Here is a 24,299-nt window from a genome sequence, read left to right as displayed (position 1 = left end):
GGATGCTGACATATGTGGATATTTGTGACTGCTCTAAAATACAACAATAGCAATGGTTTTCTTGGGTTCAGAACTGTAACCTTTTGCTTTCTCATTTTCCTGCCATCTTGCTAATTACTTTTTAGCTCAGTATTGCACAAAATACACTGGAATTTTTCCCCCTGATTAATACATGCAGAACATTCTTTGATAAAAACTAATGACTAGAATTCATTTTGAAACCCACTTCAAATAGATAGAATAGTCCACCTCAGGTAGGTCTGCTCGGACTCCTATATAGTTTAGGATTTTGTGAAAAGGAAATACAGTTCAGAGAACTGATATTCTGCTCATGGATTAATGGCAGTCCAAATTTCATTCAAGTTACAAAAAATATAATTCCATTTTGGGATATCTATAAGAAATTAGAATTTTAGGTAAATGACAACAGCATTTCCTCAGGTTCCAGTGAGGCATAGTTGCCCAAACATTTTCTTAAGCAGCACAGCTGGCTGTTAACAGCCTGATGCCTCCTGGGTAATGCTGGTATCAGTGTGTGTGAGGCTGGCATATAAATCAAATTGTTCAAATGGTGTAAAGATGAAACTTGCAAAGTTAGATTTATAAACATCATACAACACACAAAGTTATGAGGTTGCATTTAATGTCTTGCTTCTCTGATCAGGTCTATAGCCTGACCACATGTGATGCCAGCATTGCTGAATAATGAGCTGCCACAAACAGATTGATACTGCCCAGCTGAAAGCAAAAATATTTTTAAATTGCTTTTGCTAAGGAAGGAAACATAATGTTTTATATTCTGAGCCAGAAGTTGTTACAATCTGTGCAGAAGCTTTGGGGTAATAACCAGCAGGCTGCTGTGTGGTTGAATACATGCATCTCTAAGTACACATGCATAAAGCCTGAAGAATAAGAGTGCTGTGATTAACCACTGATCACAGTGCTCACACAGCATGGCAGACATCAGATGGTACAGGCAACCAAGTCTTTTATTTCCTTGCGCTTAAGTAAAATCTAAGTACTGGTTTTTTGTTTGTTTGTTTGTTTGTTTGTTTGTTTTAGTAGCATTAAAAAACCCTGGCTGCTTTCTGTTTTTTAAAAAAGGGAAAGTTATCCTAATATTCTCACTCTAACAATTTTCCCATCATGTAACAGCAACTAGACTTGATACCCAAAGTTTTACTATGTGCCATGGACTTATTTTTCTTGCTGTTTGACCTACTAAATTAATGAAGAATTCAAACGTTATTTAAAGGAGGTGGAAGTGCTTTTGTCAAACATAGTTTTTCAAGAACAATGTTCTTCCAATGTCCTCTACAGGATCTAGCTAAAATTAATTACATTTTCAGCACATTTATTCATATCCCACCTTTTCCAGTGATAGCATGGACTCAATTTTTAAATACTCATCTTAGTATTAATACTTTGACAAAATTTCCTGGTGGAACAAGAAACATTAGGGAAGTGGTGACTATAACAGTTACCATCTACTTAACTGGAATGAAAACTCATGGAAGAAAATTAAGCAACCTCTTCTACCCTATGCCAGCCTGTATTTGCTGTAGGAAGAGACTTCGTGTGAGTGGGGGGGAAAATCTCATTTATCAAAGTGTCATAGACAGTGCCTTTCAAGATGAGAAAAACAGAGTCCTTTGTTTGATCTGAAAAGTATCAAAGCAGTTGTTAAGGTTATGGGGGTGCTCTCGATGTCTCTCCTGTCTTTCTAATGCAGGGCATGTGACTATTATTTTTTACTGTTTAAAAGAAAAAAAAAAAAGCAAAAAAAAAAAGCAAGCTTTCATGGGCTGTGTTGAAGAACACAGCTGTCTTTCAGCTGTATCACGGTAGTTTGTTACAATAAAAACATCTTTCAAATTTTACAGCATGACAGCATGATAGTGTCATCATTGGAAAAGTATGCTTTACTAAAGCTTATTGTTTAGGCATATCCTTTAGCACAGCTAGGTTATAGTACTTAGTTATAGTAAATAGTCATGAATTCATTTCTTCCAGTGACTAGGCTGTTCATCCCAACTTACTGATGATTTGATGTCTCCTTGGTTTGTAATTCCATTCCAAAATCCTCAGTTCCTGATGGATCTGGTTCTTCTAACGGAAAAGAGATGTGATGTGAAAGCTTCCCCAGCAGCAGTTTGGCTGGTCACCTCTTGTCTGTCTGGTCAGCAGTTTTTTTCTGCCCAGCCACATGGGAAGCCAGGTCTGTCAGCCTGTGCTCTGTCTGTCCTGACATGTCTTTCTTGCTAAAATTATGTTGAGCAGATAATTCAGATGTAAGTCAGATATAAGCAGATAACAGAGCCCAAGCTGCAATTTTCTGAGTTGTCCTGTTCCTGCAGCACTTCCATCTGTTGGTGCTTTCAACATTCCTGCTAAGACAGTCTTGCATGTAAAACATTCAGGTATCTAGCTGTTACTTCTCTGAACTAAATTTTGAAGAATGACTACAGCATGAAACTCATCAAATAAGGGGAAAAGACCAAGGACATCATTGTATGTAGCATGTGGTCCTCCTTGCCTCTTACTTTTGCAAAAAGTCTTCACATTTATCAGTGACTGAAAGCAGGCTCTTATTCAATCTAGAGAGTAGTGAAGGCCATGAGAACTAGGGGGACGCATTTGTCTTTAGGATTGTATTCCTCTGTTTGGCTAAGTCTGTAAAGCAGCAGTCTGGTGAAAACCACACTAAACTCTTTTCTGCTGCCTTAGCATGACAGCATGATTTCCTGACACACTGTTGTGATTGCAGATAAAGCTGATGGTTAGCCTTGGGCTGAGCTAAGGCTGGGGCAGGAACGTTATTATTTTGTGTCCCATTTGGTATACATAAATTCTGAAAAAGCGAATGTATGATGCTGGTGAATGGAGAAGAATAAAAACTTCTTTACTGTTTACTGTGCTTTCTGTTGACAGGGTGCTACTGGTGTAACTCACTTCATACCTGGACATCTTGAATGGCATGTGTGCAGATTCAGTGCTTCATACATGAAATGGTTGAGGGTGCCTGTCACCCCTTAAGACCACTCTTGCCATTCATTTAAGAGATTACCACAATGGGAATGGCTAAACTCTCTGCTTCTCCTCCAGCTGCTCATCAATGGCTTTGGGGCACCCTTCAAAGTGTGGGGCTGGTGCTGGGCCCTGCGAGGTATCACTGGGCTGGACCTGTTGAGCAGGACTTCCACAGGCTGCCCTGAGAGTGTGACAGGCCTGTCCACAGGGACAGAAAGTGGCTTATGCCCACAGCGGTGCTTTGGGACATTGCAGAGGAGATAGACGCAGTAGGCCTTCACACAAGTGGCAGTAAAGCCCGTTGTTTAAAGAGGTGTATGCCGCTTTTCACTGCTTGTTAAACTGTTTTCCTTCTGAGCAATCAGTTCTGAAGCAGCTATGTGCAGACAAATCTGTGAGCAATTTAGCTTGCTGTGCTGCAGAGTTAGCTGCAGCTGTCCCGGCGTGACCTGGGAGAGCGAGAGTGAGCACTTTGGCAGGCAGCTCCCTCCAGGCTCTGCTTTCTGATTTTATTCCCAGTATTCTGACTGGCTGTTTATGAGGAGGCTTTAGGGGAAAGAGATGATCCATATGTTCATCAGGAAAGCCACAGAAAGCAGTGAGGCCTGTGGGGTCCCCGCAGCAGCATAGGATGACTGACTTGGAGCAATGTCAAAGGACGTGCGGCAGTGCAGGGCTGCCGCCTGGCCCTGCAGTTAGTTCTCTCTTTACTTTCAGGCTAGGCCTTCCCGACCTGAACAGGGGACTTGGGTGTTCAATCTATCAGATATCTGGACCTGGATCATATCCAGCTTTGGACATCTTAGCTAGAGCTTCCTATTGAATCCTAGAGAGAGCTTCAGGTCCTCAGCATCTCTCTGGATCAGGCCTTTAGCTGGCCTCTTGTCTCTGCTGATGAAGTCTTGTACCCCGCTGTTGAGTCAGGTGAAGGATCAAGAATATGTTTCTGCCACTGTTGAGGTCAGCCGCTATCCTGGCATATTTCTGGCCAGAATTGTGTGTTCAGGTTATCCAGGAGCCCTCATGCCAAGACACCTGGTTGTATGAAATGACCTTCTGTTCAAGAGCTGTACTTGAACCACGCAAAGACCATACCTGACTCAGTGATAGCAGGTGAGCTGTCCTGTGGGATGGCATTTGCTTTGCTGGGTAGAGGGGCTTATGGAGCTAGGCAGTGCTCAAGTTCAGATGCTATTCTTTTCCATACATTACATGGGGAAAATGACTCCAGGTTGTGGTTTCCCTCTTGGATCTGGGGCATGGTACAGATGGGACAAAATCCAAACTCAGTACTCTGAAAACTACTTGGACCATCACTCCACAGCACACACACCTCCCTATTGAGGTACCAGTCTCTACTGAGGTATGCCAGTGGTTGTTTCCCCCAACAGGGAGAAAGTGTGTTGCACCCCGTGATGTATGAGGACTGTGTTAAGGCACTATCTTTTGGGCATGATATATGTTTACTAGGAAATGAGGAGTTGAGGAACAGTAGTGTTGAGGGATTACAGTGCTTAATAGTTCTTAGAGGAAGAGGTTTAATCTCTCATGCTTTTGATATAGCAATCAGCAATAAGCCTTTTATCAAAATCCCAGCCCCTCCCCACTTTCTCCAAGGACTCTGCCAGAAAAGCTAACTCTGTGAACCAGGAACAGAGCACTTTCCTTGGCAAAGCTGAGCAGAGAACCTCAGGGCTTGTCTAAACTCACAAACAAACAAAAAGGTAGCATGTGAATGCAAAGTAAAATGCCTTTTTCTTGCCTATAGTTCTGTGTGGATGCTCTTTTCTTGCAACAAAGATATCTCAGATTGACAGAAAGGAGCAAATAAACTGCAGTAGGCAAACTGAGGACACATCAGCTGCTATTGACTTATTAGTTATTGCATATCCTAACTTCAGTGTCAAATATGATGTCTTCAGCTTCTTTTCTTGGAGACACTTTCCTCATATCGTTTGGGGGACTGCAGGAAAAAAAAAAAAAAAAAAAAAAAAAAAAAGACAGGGCAGAAAAAATACCTCAGGCAGCTGCCACGAAGTAGATAACTACAACATGCTGCAAGTTCAAACCCTGATTTCCCTTGCAGTAACTCACATGAGTTTGGTGTAAGCCATTTACGAAATCAACTGTGGTAATTCAGAATAAGTCTCTCCTGCTGAAGGGTAAGTGCCTCAGCAGACTGGTGAGCAGAGAGTTTGACAAGGCCCTGAGACTGGGTCCCAGAGATGTAGATGGTCAATCCTTGCTTACAGGCATCTCCCATTTCTCAAAAGTGGGCATATGAGAGAATGGTTGAAAGGACCCAGGGTTACATACCCACAGAACAATACTTCTCTGCACGTATTTCGCAGCTTCATTTTGTTGTTTTGGAGGTGTTCAGCCGGCCAAATAAAGAGAATTTATCTTAACAAAACAGCAGTCACCAGTCACAACAAGTTTTGTTGTCTGCAGGCAAGGTGGGTCTGTGGGTCACCTTTGCTCAGTGCCTTGGCTTCATCAGGATGGGGCTGGGGTGCCCATGATGGGCACTGCCCCTGTGCTGTACCCACATGACTGCCAGCATGGAGCTTATCCCACCAAGATGCAGGCGCCCACCTGAGGCACCTAGAAGGCAGTGGTTGACCTTGTGAATCCTTGTAGTCACTGGGAAGGGCTTCACCCCTCAGAGGGCAGCTATAGCCTTTGGTGGCCTGTATCTTCGCTCTGTTAGCAAAGCCCTCTCTGATTTACCTCCAACTGAGCTGCATAAGGTAAGCTAAATTAGTAACTGGTTTTTGTCCACATATTCTTTTTGTTTTCTTTAGTGACTATGCTCGTTTAATCCCTTCTCTTACTCTGTCTTTTGTCTGTCTTTCCATCCCATTTTTTCTCTGCAAGCAGTCAGTTAGACTGTTGTGTAGCATTCCCAGCACTAGTGATGTTTTGCTACTGCTTGACATCCCAGGCTGGCAACAGCTCCTGGTGCTGATACTTCCATTTCCTTCTTTTAATGATGTTGGAGGAGTAAAAACAACAATCTTACTTTGGTGAAGCCCATTATGCTATGACTAATTGCTCTACTCTGGTCTGTCAGTGAGCAACTGGTTTGCATCAGATACCCAGAGGAATAATTTTGGGAAGATTGCATCTCCAAATTCTATGTATATGCATTTTGAGATACACATGCATAAGAACCACAGAGCCAGGCTGGAGATCTTCCAGAGCTAAATTCTCCTCCAGAGTGACTGGATGAACAATGTACAGCTGTAATTGCATGTGGTGCTCCTGGGGATCTTTCCAAGCCCTCCAGTCAGCCCCCCCAGTAGCACAGCCCATGTTCCACACTGGGCTCTGTATCTAAGGCATCATGTGGCATCTGCTTGCATGTTGGCCAGTTCCTCAGAGCTGAGTGCAATTTCCTGCACCACAGGACCATCCATCAGCTCCCCGCAGCACCATGACTCATTTGCCCACATCTTCCAGCTTCTCCAACAAGGGAAGTGTGTATTTATTGAGAGTGTTCTCCTTCACCATGCACTGCTGATAGGTGGGGTACAGCCTGGAAAAGGTGGCCTGCTCCTGGGAATCAAACAGTTAGAAGGTAACAACATGGAAACCACTGAAGGTGATTAGCCAGAAGGAAATTTTTCCCCTCAGTGTGGGTCTGCTATGGCTGGGAAAGGAAGCACTGAGAGAAGGAGAGGAGTGATGAGGGCAAAGCCTGTTCACTCGGGCACCAGACAGTGCAGCCTACAGCCGTGCGTAATGTAATGGACAGCCCCAACATCCCACAGGGTGGCTGGATACATGCCTTCTGTTACCTTCCAAAAAACGCATCCAAATTACCTTTGAAATTGTCTAGCTTTAATTATTTTCCCTCTCTTGGCATAAGAACAGAGAGTTCCAGGCCTTTTAGGAGCAGAAGCAGGAAAAAAAAAAAAAAAAAAAAAAAAACACCTCATGATGAGCAGACATTGTGTGTGTGTGTATTATACACAGCCTGGGCCAGAAGTTGGATAATGTCTTTTTAAGTGCTACTACTTCCAAGTATCATCTTGGCACACCCCAGACATCTATCTTTCATTTGCTAGCTGAAGGAAGACTGATTCATCTTGAAAATCCGTTTTCGAGACACTATAAATTTGTGGCTCATGAAAACATGCTGTTCCCCAGGGTGCGGCTTTGTTTGTCATTTCACATCGTGTGGTTGTACCGTGGATGTGGAGAGCCTCAAACAAACCCCTCACCTTGTAAGAGCACTGCAACAACCTGTCAGGAGTGCCAGAAACAGGTATGTGCCAGAAACAATACTCAAAAAGGACAGGCACTGCAGACAGCAGAAGAACTCAAGCAGTCTTAAGCAACAGCAGTTCTTGTCGGTTTGTTTTTTTCCCCTGGTTTTCCAGGTATCTGATTTAACACATTAAGATTGTTGCTCCTACTGGGAAGATTACTCTCCACTGAGATTTCTCCTTCATAGCTCCGTATACCTAGAGGAGGACCCTGTAACATCAAAGTCTGCTTATCTTCAGCTTCCAATCCCTCCTTAAAAGATTCATTTTCTTTGGTGTTTCCAAGAGGCTTGGCAGTGGTGAGATTTTGGGTGAGACAGACACCTCTTAGGTTGTCTCCCAGTTTTCTCATGCTCTTCCACATCTCTCTAGAGCCATCCCTTGCCCCAGTCTGTGGTTAGACCTGTGATGATTATAGGGCTGTTTTCAGCCGTGTGTGTTCACTGCCATCAATTAGAAGAGAGAGAGAACTGCTTAAAATAGCAAAGTAAAGCTACTTGGGTAGTGGGTTAGATGGGCTTTGAGCTGTTGTCAATGGTGTTTCAATGGATGGAGAGGTTGTGGGCTCTCCCTTCTTGGAGATCTTCAAAAGCCACCTGGACATGGTCCTGAGCAAGTGTCTCCCGGTAGCCTTTCTTGAGCAGGAAGGATGGGCCAGATGACCTCCAGAGGTGCCTGCCACCTCAGCCACTCTGTGGTCCTGTGATTCTGTTTGCATTTCCCATTCAAGCAGTGCCTGCTTCATGCCACCCAGTTACTCAGGAACTGATTTACCTGGCGGGCAGGATTTAATGCACAGAGGTACAACGAGCTGTCACCACCTGCAGTGGCATTGACAAATGAGTGGCAAACCCTTGGCATCTGGGAGCCCTGGTCCCCGCTGCAGGAGTAGGGTGACAGCCCCTGTGCAGGAGGGCAGGACGTGCACAAAGCAGGGGCTCCCACAGTTGCTGGCCTGTCAGCACCCCCTGCCAGTGGTGAGCTGTGGGCCATACCCCAGGCATCTCCTGAGCTTCTTGTCCCTGTTCTGGCTTCTGCTGTGCCATGGAGGGGTGACAGCCAAATGGTCACCCCAGCCCCTCTATCTCCTACCATACGCCTGCTTCTGCCTCTCCAGGGGCCGAGAGGGACCTGAAAGTCCTCATCTCCGCCCCTTCACTGCCAAACTGCCCATGCACACACCATGGCTGAATTCAGGCTCTGTGCTGTCAATGGAAAGTTGACACTACTGCTGAGGGTGTAAGGTGCCAGTGCTATGGCCCTGGCAAAATGTAATGGGTCACAAATAGTCTCTAGTGAGCTTGACCAAGATAACACCTGAGGGCATTAGGAGCCCCTTCTCCTGTGGAAAACAATTTGTTACTTAATATGTTAAGGACAGTAGTAAAAGTGTTTTCTCCTTTTCTTCCTTCTTCTCTCTCCTGCTTCCCTTCCCTCTCCTTCTCTTCTTCCTCCCTCTTCTTTACCTCCACATCTTTTTCCTGCTCTTCACCCTCCTTTTTACATTTTCTTCACCCTGACAAATGTCAAAGCAATCTCTGACATCTTCATATGAAGGAGCCTCCTTTGCCCCCTCCATACCCAGCCACCTGCCACCCCTGCCACCACTTCCCTGCCACAGGGAGGTGACACATCCCCTCAAACAACAGCAGACCTTTTGTCGGGGTCCTGAAGCCACCGATCTCTTCTGCACCAGGATCTGTACTAGCAGCTGCTTGAAAAGAGAGCTACCATGCTCAGAATTCCTGCTTTTCCCTTCTATTCCCATCTTTCTTCCCAGTATATTTACACAGCCCCTTTCTGAGACCTGTGGAGCAAAACTAGCTCCAGGGAACCCCCTATCAGCAGTATCTGCTGGGCCTGCACCTATGGCAGCGTGCATGAAAGAGAAGTATTCATTGTCCTTGGAGAAACTTTAACATTTCAGTGTGTATTTTTGTTCGCTTCAACAAAATGAAAAATCAAAATACTGAGAGGTTTTGTGCAACACAGCATTCCAAAATGTTTTGATTAGGAATAGTTGAAGAATAAAGTTTATTTTACAGTATGACAGTTTACACCGAGTGATGAAAATGGAATGCAACACATTAAATTCGCTTGAAATAAAACATAGTGATGTATTTTAAAACCTTTTTGTTGACACTTTTGTGGAGATCAGTTCATTCCCCTAAAATATTGCAAGTATATTTAAGGCATTTTTCTACTTAAGTGCTATTGTCTTGTAAAAAATCAACATTTTTTACTTAACGTAGAGCCTTGTCTCTTCCTGCAATTTAGACGTTCACCAGAAGGTGGGGCTTAATGCCTTGGAAGCAAACTAGAATTAAAAATTTTTACAACGTCCTTTGGATTGGAGGGCTTGAAATCTGTCCTCTCTACTCCCCATTTTGCAGCGGAAATCCTTCTGGATCATCATGACAATCCCCCAGGCCATTAAACCTCAGATTCGGGAGTCTTAAATGGACCCAGCCTGTCTGACACATTGCAGTCAAAAATCTTTGTATTTTTGAATAGTAAGAAGAATAATTTTGTCCCTGGAGATGCTACTGACTTTCTTCAGAATTACTTGGAAACCAAGGAGTGGGGAGAGGGGAGGGTATCAGTGGGTCAGGAGCTGGTCAGTTTGATCACTGCATGGCCAGTCATGATGTTATGGTCTGTTTGATTGCCTCTTGGCAATCTTGATCTCACATGAGCTCCCAAGAAAGCTCTGTCTGGTGCGCACACCACTGCTAACTAGCAGTGTTGAGAGCTTCTGTACCAAGGCGTTAACTCATAACTACAGTCATTGTGCTGCAGTAGCAGGAAGCCTTTGGATAGCATGGACCCAAACCCCACAGTGCCTCAGAGATAAATGTCTCAGATATTAAACAGGAACCAATTCTCTGTGAGGCCATCACAGAGTAACAGAGGAGGGATGAGGGTGTCTGCGGTCACCCATGTTGTCAGGATGCTGCACAGCAATGGTCCGCACAAGAAGGAGCTTTCTCAGTGCTTTGTCCTTAGACACACACTGTTGCTTAAGTCTACTTGTGCTCATGCTAGATCATGTTTAGTTAGGCAATGTGAAATTGGCAAGCGTTGTCTAGTTGCTTCATGGATGTGCTTAGGACTAAGATTTCATACTGAACAGTTCTTGACTAAAACCACAGAATCTCCCTTGGCTTTCGTCGGTGACAGTTCAGGAAGAAGGACAGCTGCCATCTTTGGATGATTCAGGGGTTATTTGAGTCAGGACAGTCTTTATTCATGGTCCTCTTTTACAGGCCAGAAAAGGTGCAATTTGGTTTCAGGTATCTTTGGTGCAAGTTCATACAGATCATTTTCCTAGAGGACATGGGTGGGAAGCATTGATACCTCCCCTAGCTGTGTACAGAGAGAGCAAACTAGTTTCTACTGAAATGGGGTGACCAGAGCAGCTGCTCTGTCTGGTGGTGACTCACATCACAGCCACAGAAATGTCTATTTTATATCACACACTTGTTTCACCTAGACTGGAGTCCAGTTTTTGGCAATGGCCAAAGGCTGATACCTAAGGAAGAGTGTAAGAATAGAGCAAACGTAGAGTGATTGTTCCCTGCACTACTCGTCTGACCAGCAGTGGTCTACAGCTGAGGAATCTACTGAACAAGAGGTGATACCTTTATATTTGATTGACCTCCTAAAGATTTTCAGCATCTCTGGTGGGCAGTTTTCCTAGTTCCTGTTTGTCCTATGTCTAAACTCCTACCACTTACATTCTGAAACACTTTGGAAAATGCTTGGCTCTAATGGACCCATTGGAAATCAATTCAGTGTTGAGTGCAACAGATTCCTTTGGTTAACCATCTAGCTACTGGCAAAATTAATTAGCAAAGATCTAGTTTTTCCAGTTTTACACATTTATCAACCATTCACTCAAGACAGCAAAAGCCAGGTGAGGTAGCCAAATATTCAACTTATTGAATCATAATGAGTGTTTCAGTGTCCTCTCATGGAAAAGAAATGAGAATCATTTTCTGCATATTTTACTTCAGAAGACTTGGTCTACAATAATCTTATCTCCATTTCAATTGGCGTGCGGTTTATTAAGAGTGAGGATAAGTCCTACTGCCTATTCCAAACATTCCTCTGTTTTGCAGCCTGAAAAGCAATCAATAGACTCATAGCAATATTGGCACTTAGCAGAAGTTAACCACAACTAAGAGTGAAGTTAACACGTCAAACCCACTTGCTCAGGAAGTTCTTGAGACAAATCTGAAATGCAGTGTTCCTGCCTGGCAGCAGAGAATGATTTAAGCATTTTTCTTTGCTTTCAAAATGTATTTAAATGCCAACATTCTCATGGGGGAAATGGTTTTATGAAAAGATTTTCCATCAAAATTATCTTTGTACCCATTTCCCTAGAAAAGAGTTGATTGTCCTTTATTTTCATAACTTCTGTGCCAAGCATCCCAAGTATGAGGAAATACTGAGTTTTGCATTCTACTTGCAACAGCAGTTTCCCTTCAGGCAGCCTCTTCTCCTCTTGCCAGAAAACTCATGCCAATTCCCCTTGCAGTGTTTGGATGGGGCACTGCCACCCAGTGCTGGTGCCACCAGAGCCCCACTGAGATTGAGATTGTGTTCTTCTGGCTGTTGTACAGCAGGAGAAATGAGATGAACCCTGCCAAGAAGTGCCTACAGGCAGAAAAAAGGAAAGACATACAACTACCAGGCACCAGAAGCTGCTAAGAATTGACCATGGTGTAGTGTTTGGTGTTGTTTTTTGTTTGGTTGGTTGTTTTTTAAACATGGATGCCTGCAGAAGTAATCTAGATTACCTGGAAGTATAAATATGATGGGGGTTGCTCAAATCTCATTTCCATCCATCTGCATGGGTGTTCTTGTTCAAAGTGAGGATGATTTGGCTGTTATGAAGCCAGTGTCACTTCACGGTTTTCATGAATGCTTTTTTCTTTTTTTTTTTCTGAGTGTCCCAATGTGGGCAGGCCACAGTACAACTCCATTTTGCAAGCTGGTGCTGAACGAGGGAAGGATGGAAGGAAGAGGAGTCATTCTGCTTAGTCAGGGTGAGAAACGAGACCTGAGTGCCTTCTTAAAGGCAAATTTTCTCTTTATGGCAAATTTTGGCATGCAGAAGGCCTATCTGGGAGAAAGCAAGGCAATGTCAAAGGCTCAGGGATGAGAGAGGCTGAAAATGATCGTTTAGGGAAATGTCTCAAAGGTTTAAAAAGAAGCTAGTATTTGACCAAGTGGAGTCAGAGGGTGCTGGGAAGCAAGAGGGAAAACATGGAGAGTTAATAAAATGATTTAGAGTAGCACTCCAAAGGGAATGTGTGCAAGAGCAGACAGAACTGGGAAGGAGGAAGGCTGTGAAATCATGTGAATTAAGACAGAGGGTTCTGGCTGTGAGGACTGAGGAGAAATGATAGATTTTAGAGAGACTGTAGAAGGTGAAGAAAAGTGAGACCTAGAAACAGTTTTGTCTAGACGAAGGAGCACGTGAAAGATGACATTCAAGCAGGGGACACTGAGGGGACTTAGAGGAAGCTGGTATTGACCTGCCAGACACAGAGAGCAGTGCTAAAGTGTCTATCATCATCACAGTCAAGCAGACCAACAACAGAGTAGTCCATGGAAAAGGCAAGATCTTTTTCAGTGAGTCTGAAACATAGATCACAGCTTAAGGGCAAATCAAGGGAAAAGGGTATAGTTGCCAGATAATCATGAGGGTATCAGTGTGGAGGTGAGAGTTGCTGAGGATGTGGTTCCAAGGTTATGATGTTTGGGATAGTCAAAGTCCAAAGAGGTCATCAAAGAGTTATCAGGGGACGGTAATACCAGGATGGAGCAGGGAGAAGCATTAGATGGGTCCTCCTGCCGCCAGGGTAAGTCCAGCTCCCTTTATGGCACCTGGATACCGACAGCCCATAATCCACATTCCCAGGTCAGGTGTCTCAGTAAAATACCTTGTCCCTGAAGCAGAGAAAGAATTTCATCCATGCAAAGCTGAAGGATAAATCACCCCAAATGAACCAAATACTGCAGAAGAGCTATGCCAGGGTGGCCCAGTGCCATGTTTCCAAACTAGCACTTTAAAGTATGCAGAGCCTTTTCTTGTTAGAAACATCTTTCACCGCAGGCAGTAGCAGCAGAGTTATCCCCACTCAGCTCAGGGAACCTCACATGTCAGCCAAGCATCCCCCTTCTCCCTGGGTCATGGGTAGAGATGGAGCCTGTGGCAGTGCCCTCCAGCCCCATCAGACTGCCCCAGCTGTGCCTGTAGGGCACGCTGCCCTCCCAGATGTGGATCTGGTGGTAATGGCAACCGCACGGACAGGGAAACTTTCCTTGGTGATGCATTGTAACAGCTGAACACCAGCAGTGCTGGCTGGCGAGCACGTTAGCAGAAATAACCAGATATTGTAGGGTGGTAGCTGGGGCTTGTGTTGAGGATCTGGTCTTCCTCATGGCCCTGGTGACAGGGAGACTCATTCATGAAGATATCAGGCCCACCCCATCAATGTTTTGGGGGTTGGCTTATGCAACAGAAGCATTGTTTCCAGTCTCCAGGCTGACACAAAGATTTAGGCAATCACGCTCCATGGTGTATGCCGGGGTGGGCTCTTTCTGAAGAGGAAAGGGAAGCACAAGCATCTGAGTACTGCAGGAGACTTGGCTGCAGTGTGTGAAGAATCAGGGGTACTCTGGCTAAGTCCCACGTGAAAACATCATGGAAGTGGGAGTTGGTCAGCATCCCCCTTAAAACTAGTATTAAACATCCTGTGCTGTGCATAGGTTGGAGCATTCAATTGGTCTGACTCCTATTTTTTCCTTTATGTTCATTATATGTTTAGCAAGTTGCAAAGCTCTTCAGAAAATCTTGAATTGAAAATATATACAGCATCAGTATTTTATTTATTTATATATTTTCGGGGGGAGGGTATTATGTTTTGGGGAAGATCTCTTAAGCTAGTAAAAGTTAATTTGTTCTTCTTGTCTATGTAATTAATTAAAAGTCATGTCTGGTTGACACGTTTTGCAGTTATGTCTTTAAGATCCACAACCACAAATCGCTCCAAATGTTTTAATTCATTGTGAGTCACCCTGAAGCTTGAAAATCTTTTATCTTTCTTCTAGATGTCAGTAGATACACCCACAATTAATTCCAGGTATTAAATACTGCAGGTTCAAAGCCTCCTAAGTCAGAAAATCACTACGTATGCTTTACTGTATTTTTTAGGGGTTCTGTTACTGAGTGATAATGTGACTTCAGTAATGTGACTGGCAGCAAATTCATGGGGTCATGCTGTGTAGCAACTGGAAGAATTAGTCTTGACTAGTGAGATGCCTCTCTGCCTTGTAACTGACAAAATCAAACACTAGTTAGAAATTCATTGCACTGGGTGCCTGCCAGAAAATGCAATGCAATGCAGTTTATTTGAATTCCAAGTGTTTTGAGTGGGGTTGAAGCTGAAGTAAACAATATCCCTAAAAAAACACTGCAAGAGCAAAGCAGTTACAGTCATTAAGGAAAAAGTAACCCCAAGCCATCGATCAATTGTGGTGTTTTCTTGCCAAATAAAGAAACAAAACAATAGCTCAAATTTTTTGACAGAAGGTCTTCAGAGGAGTGTGCTCTACTGCTGTAAAAAAAAAAAAAAAAAAAAAAAAAAAAAAAAAAAAAAGGTTTGCTTTCGTACTCCTGAGTTTCCAGGAAAATTAGAAAATTAGTTATTTGGAGGGTACCTATCACAGGTGGGCTTGTTGCTTGTTCCCTGGTGGGGTGGAGAGGAACAGTTAGGGAAAATGAAAATTGGAAAGTCTCTAAATCAGCAGAATTTATACAAATCCTGCAGACATTTATTAGAGTTGGGAGATAAATCCTCTGAGACTTTGATCACACAATCCATATGAGTACGGAGCTTGGACAGATGGAGAGAAAAATCCTCATGAGTACCAAGCCTAGAGAAAGCCCTTTCCTCTCAGGACTGGGACTTCCCATCTCTGGGCTGGCTCCTGCCTTCTCACCAAGCAGAGAAGAGCAGCGAGTATGGGCAGCCTCTCTTGTGTCCTCAGTGCTCCCAGTTTCTGTCAGAGCACTGTAGCTCCTGCTGTCAGACTTAGGGAGAGGAGTGTGAAAACAGAGGTCTAGAAGACATAAGTTATCCATCCTTTAGCCAGCCCATCCATGCCTCTAAGATGCCCTCTTCCCCTTGGAGCCATGCTGGAAATCAATTTATTTTGGCAAAGTAGCATAAGTCAGGGTTTTGTATGGAGCCCCGAACTCTATCTCCACTTGAGACTTTTCTTCAGAGTGGTGTCTTGATGTTACCGCCAGCTGCAGTGTGAAGACACAAAAGCCATGTAGAAACTGCAGCTTTGAAACTCCGTGTGCCTTTCCAGTGAAATGATCTTCTGTTGCGTAGGACTCAGTGCAGCAGGATGAGGCATTTTTTTCCTCTTTTAGCAGCAGCCACAATGATGTTTAATTTGGAAGAACCCACTGTAAGAGTGGCCAAGCTGACACGCTTTTTGTTAGACTGATGCTTGCCAAGGTGAAGCTTTCAGGATTCAAATACTTCTTTGTGCTGACTGTGAGCTTCAGCAGTTGAAATGGTGTTGAATCTAGTTAGCCAAGTTTGCTTCTTTCATGGTGCCCGCCATTGAATTTCAAGTCAGTTAGTCTTTCTCCTGACAGCCCCCAGGACGTGAGCATTCATGTCCAGACATCACACTGGCAGAGGTCCCATATCTGTGTGCTCCAGGCAGTCAACAGCACCCAGGTTTGACAAACTGTAGGGCTTGCTACATTTACCCACGTCGCTTTTGATTGAGCTGTCAGTCCCAGAGCTGTGCTCAGGTTTTGTGAAACCATGCCAGAGCAAAGGGAACTTGTTCTTGAGGCTTTAAACATAATTTTTTTCAAAGACTTTCAGAAGCAGAACTTGTATTCTGCTATTTTACTGCTGACTAGTTGCAGTGCTGAAAGGTGTCTGGTGAAATAGCAAGGATTACAACCCTATATGGTCGAATTACACCAACCCAATCTTATAAAGAAAATCGCCAAGAGATGAGGAATGAGGAATCATGTCATCATATTCTAACTATTCTGAAAATATCACATTTTAGAGTAACGCCGTGCTATCTCCACATCCAAACACTCAAAGGAAAACATTCATTCATTCTAGACACTGAAGTTGTTTAATGGAGAGGAGCCGTGATCTCCTACTGCCACCCACTCTTGTGTTGGGTAATTAGTCTCTGTGTAGACAGAGTGCTGGAAGGAGAAGGAGAATCAGAGGTTGGAGGCAGCTGTAGCAATAACCAAGACATTCCTACTTAGGCAGGCTGATAAAAAAGCGAGAAAAATGACTGAATGAAAGAATCTTAGAATAAATAGATGAATGTAATGAACTTCTGGAAATATTCTGAAGGCAGAGTTGTTATTTTAAACACATGACTGGAGTTTGGATTAGGCCTACGGGAATTACTAATTTTTCAGTTTCTATGTCAAAACAAAAAATTGGAATTTCTTCAGATCAGCTACAGTGACACACGTTTTTGATCTTTTCTTTTTTTTTTTTTTTTTTTCCTTTTTTTTTTGTTTTGTTTTTGTTTTGTTTTGTTTTGTTTTCCTCCCTGGAGTAAAAAAAAAAAAGAAAGAAAGAAAAAAGAAAAAAAAAGAGCTGATGGAGATGCTCTGCTTGGTCCTAAGATACTGGAGGAGCACGAGGGGAGCATCAGTGTACAGCTGCAAGCCACCATGGCCCTCGGTTTGGCCGCTGCTGGGTGGTTCGGGCCTGCGACGCTCAGCGGGCAGGCAGCAGGCCGGCACTGTGTTCCTTCCCCGTCTGCCAGCCCACTCTGACCATAAACCCATTGTCCCGAATGAAGCCATGGTCCTTCCCAACTGCTGTGCCCAAGCTGCTCTGCATTGTGTGTTCTGCTCAGCCTTCACCATTTTGGTGGGACACCGGGTGCCCAGCCTGAGGCCCTGGAAGCCATTTTGTCAGGGCTTGCACTCTGGACCAAGGTGTGCCCACATGGCATGAGCAGGCCTTGTGGTGTCTACCAGGGGGACATGGGGACACCTCAGGTCGTGCTATTAGGTGCCGCAGGGCTGGAAGCCAAGCTGCCTTGATGTGGCTTTGTGTGAAAGAGGAGATGCCGAATGGAGCACAACTGAAGTAGTGCTGAGCATTTTGACCCCAAGTCAAACATCAGGATTTCTGTAAACAGAAAGGCAGAGAAAAGGTGTAGTTTCAGACACAAACAACTCAAAAAGCAAGAAACACCAGCTCTAGGGCTGCCTGAAAGTCCTTAGCTGCTCCATGTCCATGTGCCCACATTCTTGAATGACACGATTGCCTCTTCTTTCTTCTCTGCCTAAATGAGCCTGCTGGCTGGGCTCACAAGAGTCCAGGCTGTGCTGACATTCAGCTGGTAGTTTCACTCAACTTGAACACTTAACTTTTCAGTTTCATCTGATGATTTTTCTTTTTAAAAGTATGTAGAAGATGAATGGGCTGAATACACCAAACAGCCTCATGAACATGGGCCTGAACCATCTCGTTATTAAAACAATCAAATTCTTTCTTCTGGTTACAGTGGGAAAGTTATCAAAACATATAAATGGAAGTAATTAAGGAATACATTAAAGACACTGTGCAGACAGACACTGATCAACAGAAGAAAAGAAAAAGTTCAGCGAATAAATTATTGACTGCTAGTGAATTGCTCGTAACAAGTACATATTCTACATTGTCTTCTTTTTAGCATTCTAATAAAAAATGAGCATAAAGTTCTTTTTATGTGAGGCAGCTGTCTGTGCTTCTACCACCTGTGCATATACTAATGCTGAAAGAGGACAACCTGCAAGGAAGGGGGTGGTTAACAGGAGTTTTATGTGACTAGAAGGTATTACCTGGCTCTTTCAGCCTCTTTTTCTCTCTGCTACTGGTCTCCAACAGAATTGTGTGCTTCAACTCAAAAGCATTACATGATTACTGTTTAATTTTCCATTCATCTTGACGTGATATAGGTGCATTGGCTTACACGTATAAGTAATCCTTGTACTTTTTGCAGCTTTAAACTGATGGAAAATGTTTGCTGGACAAGTGTCTAAAATCTTTTAAACAATGTTGTGATGAGCGATAAATTCCATTAGCATAAGTGTTCAGAAACTCCTTTAGCAGCATTTAATGCAGTGGTCTTACTTTCTCATGCATAAATAAGTGAAATGTCACTGTAATTTAGTGAAAGGCTGCTGTGTTTTCACTTGGATCTGAAGCAGAGATTGCAGCCTGTGTGGAAGCCAGCTCTCTTAGACAGTCACCACAAGTCAGCAGCAGCAGATGTGGCTTTAGCTGCTGGGTGCTGAACCATTCCTATGCCACAGACCATGCTGCCACATCCATACCTATACTAATGCTGGGGCTGAAGCCTGCTTGGGACATGAAGACTGCATTCATGTCCATGCCCATGATCTGGGCTGCACAGGAAGTAAACTCACTGTCCAGAACCCTTGAAGTTTACTATAAATATCTGGGCAATAGGGATTACTGATTTTCTTCTTTTACACGCCATTGTCTGTCTTTCTCTTCTATTTATAAACCTGCCTCTACAAACTGGTGGGATTACCATTCATATCCAGAGACTGTAGCTATTTTTCTTTTGCATTGATGACAAATATTCTGGAAGTCAAGGGTGAAGAGTTTTGATTGCCAAAAGCTGTTTCATTAGCTGGTATAATTAGCAGAGTGCAAAAGAGGATCAAAGGAGATGAGGCAAGAAGCTCTGCGAGACTCTGCCAGTTAAGGATCTGCTCCAGTGAGTTTTTTAGAAAGCCAGAAAGCCAGCTCCTAATGTGCTGCAACTTCTCTGCTCTGGGGTTTTCAGCATACAGTGATTATTTACCTGGCCACATATGGCTTGAAAGACAAGTGTTTGCATAGGCAAAAGAGTAAGAATCAGCAATCCCAACTATCCCTTGTCTTGGTTTGGGCTGCAAGTTAATCCTAGCTGTTACGCTAATGTCAGTTCAGCTAATGGATAATTACAGAAATCACCTTTACAGGAAAATAAATTAAATAAATAAATAAATAAATTCCACATTACCATAAGAACAAGTCCATACTCATTGAAACTCGGTGTCCTGCTTGATTCACGAGTTGTTCACATTCCTGATGGAATTCTGCCCTTTATGTGAAGAACCTCTCAGGTGCACAGCACATACAGGTGAGCAGGCTGGGCAGTTTCACCCAGGCAGATGGCTGCTCTCCTGCATATCTCAATCCTCTATCTCTGCTGGATGCACTTGCACCAGGTGGGCAGTGAGGAAACACTGAAGGGAAATACAAAGATTTTCAGTGGGTGGGTGCTTGAGGGGGTTTCTGAGGCTGTGCCTCCTGCCTTGCCAGGTACTGAGCATCACATTTTCTCTTAAGGGCAAGCGCAGATGTTCCTTTCAATATACTGGCTCAGCCTTCTTGTCCAATATCTGCATCCTCTGCAATTTCCAAATGATCACCCTGTCCAACAACAACTTCTTCACCAGTAAAGTCTCTTGCTGCAGATTTTAGGCAGGATTTGGTATTCTGTGGTGCCAATGATCCCAAACTCTAATAGATCTTTTACTCAGTTATATTTGCTAAAAAATCGGACCCAAACATTCAGATCCCTCTCTTGTTCTTTGTTTCCCTAGTTTCCATGTCTTGCTAGAGGAGGTTACCTTCTCCCAGGAACAGCTGGTGCCCCTGTGAGAACAGTGTATGCAGACAGTGTTCAAGTCAGTCCCTGATTCCTAAACCAGAAAAGGTGTTTAAACTTAGCAGTTTGAGTGCAGGTGGCATTTAACACACGAGGCTGGAAGCCAAGGGAACCGGGGACTAACGGAGCAGTGATGCCCAGGCACCAGGGGCATCCTCCAGAGCAACGAGTTGAGCCCTGAAAAGCACGAAGAGCAAGAAGAGGAGCCCTGGAGCAGGTGCTCCCGGCGGCAGAGGCGCAGACCGAGCACAGACGGGAGCCGGCTCCCGAGCACCTGCCGCGGGCAGCGCTGCCGGCGGGGCCCCGGCGGCTCGGGGCAGGTGCTCGGGGACCGGCAGCGGGGCTGCGAGCGGGGGCGGGCCGGGGGGCCGGGGCCGTCGGGGGGCGGAGGGCAGGCGGCCGCCTCGGCGGGGCCGCCCCGCTGCAGTGTCCCGGCAGCCCGGGAGGAGGAGACGGCGGGGCGCGCAGCGAGCAGCGGGGCAGCCCCGCGGAGACGAACGGCAGCTCCGCGCTCCGCCGCTCCCCGGCCCCATGGCGGCGCCCCCCGCCGCCCCGCCGCCGCTCCCGCTGCTGCTGCTGCTGCTGCTGCTCGCCGCCCTGCCGCCCTCCGCCGCAGGTAGGCTGCAGCCCCCCGGGGATGGGGAGCCGGGGACGGGGACCCGCTGCCGCTCGGAGGTGCGCTGCGGGAGGTGGAGGGGGGGTCTCCCCTCGTGCTTCCAGCCCCGGGGGTGCCCGCTGTTGTGGGGCCGGGTTATGAGCCCCGCTGACCGGGCTGAGCCCCCCGCAGACCGGGCTGAGCCCCTAACCGGGCTGAGCCCCTAACCGGGGCTGGGAGGGCAAAGGGGTCCCCCCGCTCCCCAGCCCCGCCGTCCGAGCCCCGCGCATCGCTCGCTCCAGGAGCTTTAGAGAGTCAAGGGCTGCTGTCAGGGTTTTCCCGGCTCTCCGAGTCCGATTTAAGGCGCTCTCGAGGTGGGGTCCGGGTGTGCGACTTCAGGTCTTCCCCGTCCCGTGCTGGGGAGAAGCGAGCAGCCGGGTCGCCGAAGCCCCTGCTCGCACCGCAGGCGATGCCGAGCCCCGGAGCTGCGGGAGCCTGTGCCCACGGGGCACGGCTGGTGGCAGGGCGCAGGGGGACGCACCGGGGCTGTTCCAGCACCAGGCTTTTACCGCTGGGTCACGGTGAGCGGGGCGGAATGGGGACACCCGCTCCCCCGCTCCAGATGTGGAGCCTGCAGAGTGAAGGCTGGCAGCATCTCCCCCCGGCAGCCCTGGGCCAGGTGGCAGAGCCCAGACCTGATGTCACCCGGGTCAGCTAAATACATTGGGAGCGTCTGTTTGACCCGGACCAAGAGAAGGAAGGGTCCTTGCTGCAGGTTTGCAGACCCTGTTTAGCCTCTCTCTGTGGGGTGCCTGGATTGCGGGACACATGGCTGCAGTTTACAGGGGGCTGAGCGCTTTGCTGGCGGGTGCCCCTAATACCCAGGGTTGTCATCTCTGTGTGATGTGCTGTGCCCGTGCAGGATGAGCCTGGGATTGCTTCTCTGGGAGCGGGTTTGTAGTAGCGCTGCTTCGTGGCAGTGGGAGATGGATGGGGAAGGGATCGGCTGACCCTGGGGCTGCCTTCTGGGAAGCCAGAGAAAGAGGGAAGGGAGCAGGAGAGGTGGTGTGCTGACGGCACAGGCAGCGTCCACGAGAAACATCATAGCCTGTGAGGGAAGGGGGTTAGCTGTTGAACACGGGCAGGCTTTCGCTTGTCTGACTGTAATGCCTAAAGTGATTCTAGGGGAGGCTGAAACTTTGCTGAAACTTTTGGATGGAACATCCACACAGTCTGTCTTCGTTTGCAGTCACACACCAGTGTGCTATAACACCAAGCCAATTCCTGAGCGAACACAAATGTCTTGGCATGGTGCTGCATAAAGTGCTGCGTGCTTCCCGCTGCAGACCTCCAGAGCACACCAAAACCTGCGTGAGGGGATCACTGGGCTGCTGACCCCAGGGCAGCTGTGTGGGACACGGGTGCGGGCTGTACGGCTGCTCCTCATCCCTGGCAGCATGCAGGCCATGCAGAGCATGCACCACTTTCCTCCTGCCTGGAGAGCAAACTGTGCCCTGAGCAAGTGCAGCCTCAGACAGGAGGGCTGGTGGGTCCTTTCCCGCAGGGTAAAACCCACTGCTGGGTGCCTTTGCTTCCCCTGGCTCTGCTCTCACATCTTCAAGCTGCATTCTCAGTGATCCCTCCCTGTTCTCCTTTCCTCACCTTGCCAGCCTCTGGGCTGTTGAGGTGACCTGTCCCAAATTCACTCGGCATTTTGGAGCCTTTGCCAGAGCTCCCCGTTCCTCCCTGGGGAACAGGGACTGCCTTGGCTCAGCAGAGGGGACTGCAACAAAGGAAGGGGAAGAGCCCTGCATTTTTTGTCTGTGGAAAGAAAGAAAAAAGATTTTCTCCTGCGAGGTCTGGCCTTGGACTGGTGCTATAATTGACTGTGCTTCTGTTCATCAAAATAGAAAGTTGGTGTGGAGCCTGAGCCCAGGCTTGCTGTGGGCAGGCTCTCAGGCCAAGGAAGTGACAGAGAAGGGTGTTGTGCTGGAGCCAGGTTAGGGGGAGATCCTGTCTGTGCACTGCCAAGAGATTTTTGTTGCCTGCTGCCAGATCCTGCATGTGGAAGGACGTCAAGCACATACTGACAGACAGCTGATGGAAAGCTCTCTTGTAGAAGCTCTCCTTGGTTGCCTTTGTACACAGAATATTTAAGCACCATCAGCAGGAGAAATCTGGGAGGGAATTAAGTAGAGGCTGGGCTCAGACTGAGAGCCTTGCTGACAGGAGATCCAACTCTCATTTTCCCTCCTTGTCCAGACTGCGTGACAGCTTTCTTGTGAAACAGAGAAAGCCGTGGGGTCTCCAAGGGAACTTTCCACTTTATTTAGCTCTAAGGAATGTATCTTCTCAGTTATTTAGGACAATGCTGTAATGCTCTTAACTGTATAGCTCTGTACCAGTCTCTGGGTGTGTCAGAGGTATGAAAGCCCTTGTGCTGTCCAAGTCTGCAATTCCAGCTCTTCAGACAGCACGTGGACCAAGGTTAGCTTGGACATATGGTTAAGAAGATGCTTTCAGAAACTAGAGAAGCAAAATACAGGGGGGCTGGATAGATCATGGAGAAAAAGAAAAAAAGAAAAAAGAAAAAAATGAAAAAGAAAAAAAGCAAAAGAGAAAAGAAAAAGAAAGAAAAAGAAAAAAGAAAAAGAAAAAGAAAAAGAAAAAGAAAAAGAAAAAGAAAAAGAAAAAGAAAAAGAAAAAGAAAAAGAAAAAAAAAGACATGGCATGCATTTTCTGTGCCTGCAGAGGGAATGGGATCTTGTCTGTATGACCCAGCACACTGAGTGAGCATTCATGTGTCCCAAAACTGTAGCTCCCCCCTTGGACACGTGCAGTGCCTAAGTGACGCTGACATTTCTCATGCAGGACACTGAATGGTCGATGTGGCTTCTGAGTCACCAGATACCTGGGGCAGGACTTCACGTCTGCTCCAAGCGGCATGTAGCTGTCTGCAGGTGCCCTGTTGTCTTCAGACCGATGAAGCGAAGCAGCGTTTTCACCAGGCTCAGTTTCTGGTGCTCTTCTAGGGCTTGTGTGTTCTCCACTTGGCAGCTGGGTCCCTGTGTCACCCAGCCCTCCCCATCACAGGGGAAGCGCCCAGGAGTGTGGCTTAGGTGGCACTGGGGTGTGCTGCCATCAGGTGTCGTGTCTCTTAAACTTACGCTGGTGCGGGTCGGGTGTAGGTAGGAGTCCCACTGTCCTCCCTGACAGGACCCTTTTCTTTACCAAGCCATGCTTGGTAGCCAGTGTGTGATGCCAAATACTCACGAACCCGCAGCCAAAACAGTGCCTTCTTTTTCCTGGCTTTGAAATCTCAGCATAAACTTACCCTGCTTGAGCCCCCTGTCTCTGTAAGTCACTATTCCTGGCTTCCCATCACTTGCCCAAGCAAACCATCCATACCAGGATGACAATGACCTCTGGTTTCGTGCCCGGCTCCTGCAGGGTGTGTGGAGAGTGAGCTGATGGTCACTGCGGCTCCCACAGACCTCGGAGGCACGGAGCAGGTGAAGCAGCCACTTCTTCACCAGGAAGGGTGCAGGTGTTTGGTTTCCTTTCCACTCGTGCAGCTCGGCGCTGCTTTCTCCCTGTGCTGCATGCAAACCATGCTCCAGTGCAGCCTTGAGAGGGCACTCGTATCACTG

The 24,299-nt window shown here is 46.3% G+C and overlaps 1 protein-coding gene across 2 annotated transcripts in view; it reads left to right on the top strand.

The window, feature by feature from the left end:
• Positions 1-20,536: 20,536 nt before the first annotated feature.
• The window catches only part of FNDC1 (fibronectin type III domain containing 1), a 68,127-nt gene continuing 64,364 nt past the window's right edge, over positions 20,537-24,299 (top strand). The window contains exon 1 of one of the 2 annotated variants that reach the window (XM_084512589.1): positions 20,537-20,670. In XM_084512589.1, the coding sequence (XP_084368715.1) occupies positions 20,586-20,670 (85 nt within the window). In that variant the 5' untranslated portion in view covers positions 20,537-20,585. The remainder of the gene's footprint in view (positions 20,671-24,299) is intronic. The other variant, XM_084512590.1, reaches the window with a different exon arrangement.

The sequence above is a fragment of the Aythya ferina genome (genome assembly GCF_964211825.1).
Source record: "Aythya ferina genome assembly, chromosome: 3".
NCBI lineage: Eukaryota > Metazoa > Chordata > Aves > Anseriformes > Anatidae > Aythya > Aythya ferina.
Note: the sequence above shows the minus strand (reverse complement) of the source record. Positions and strands in the feature narration are given on the sequence as shown.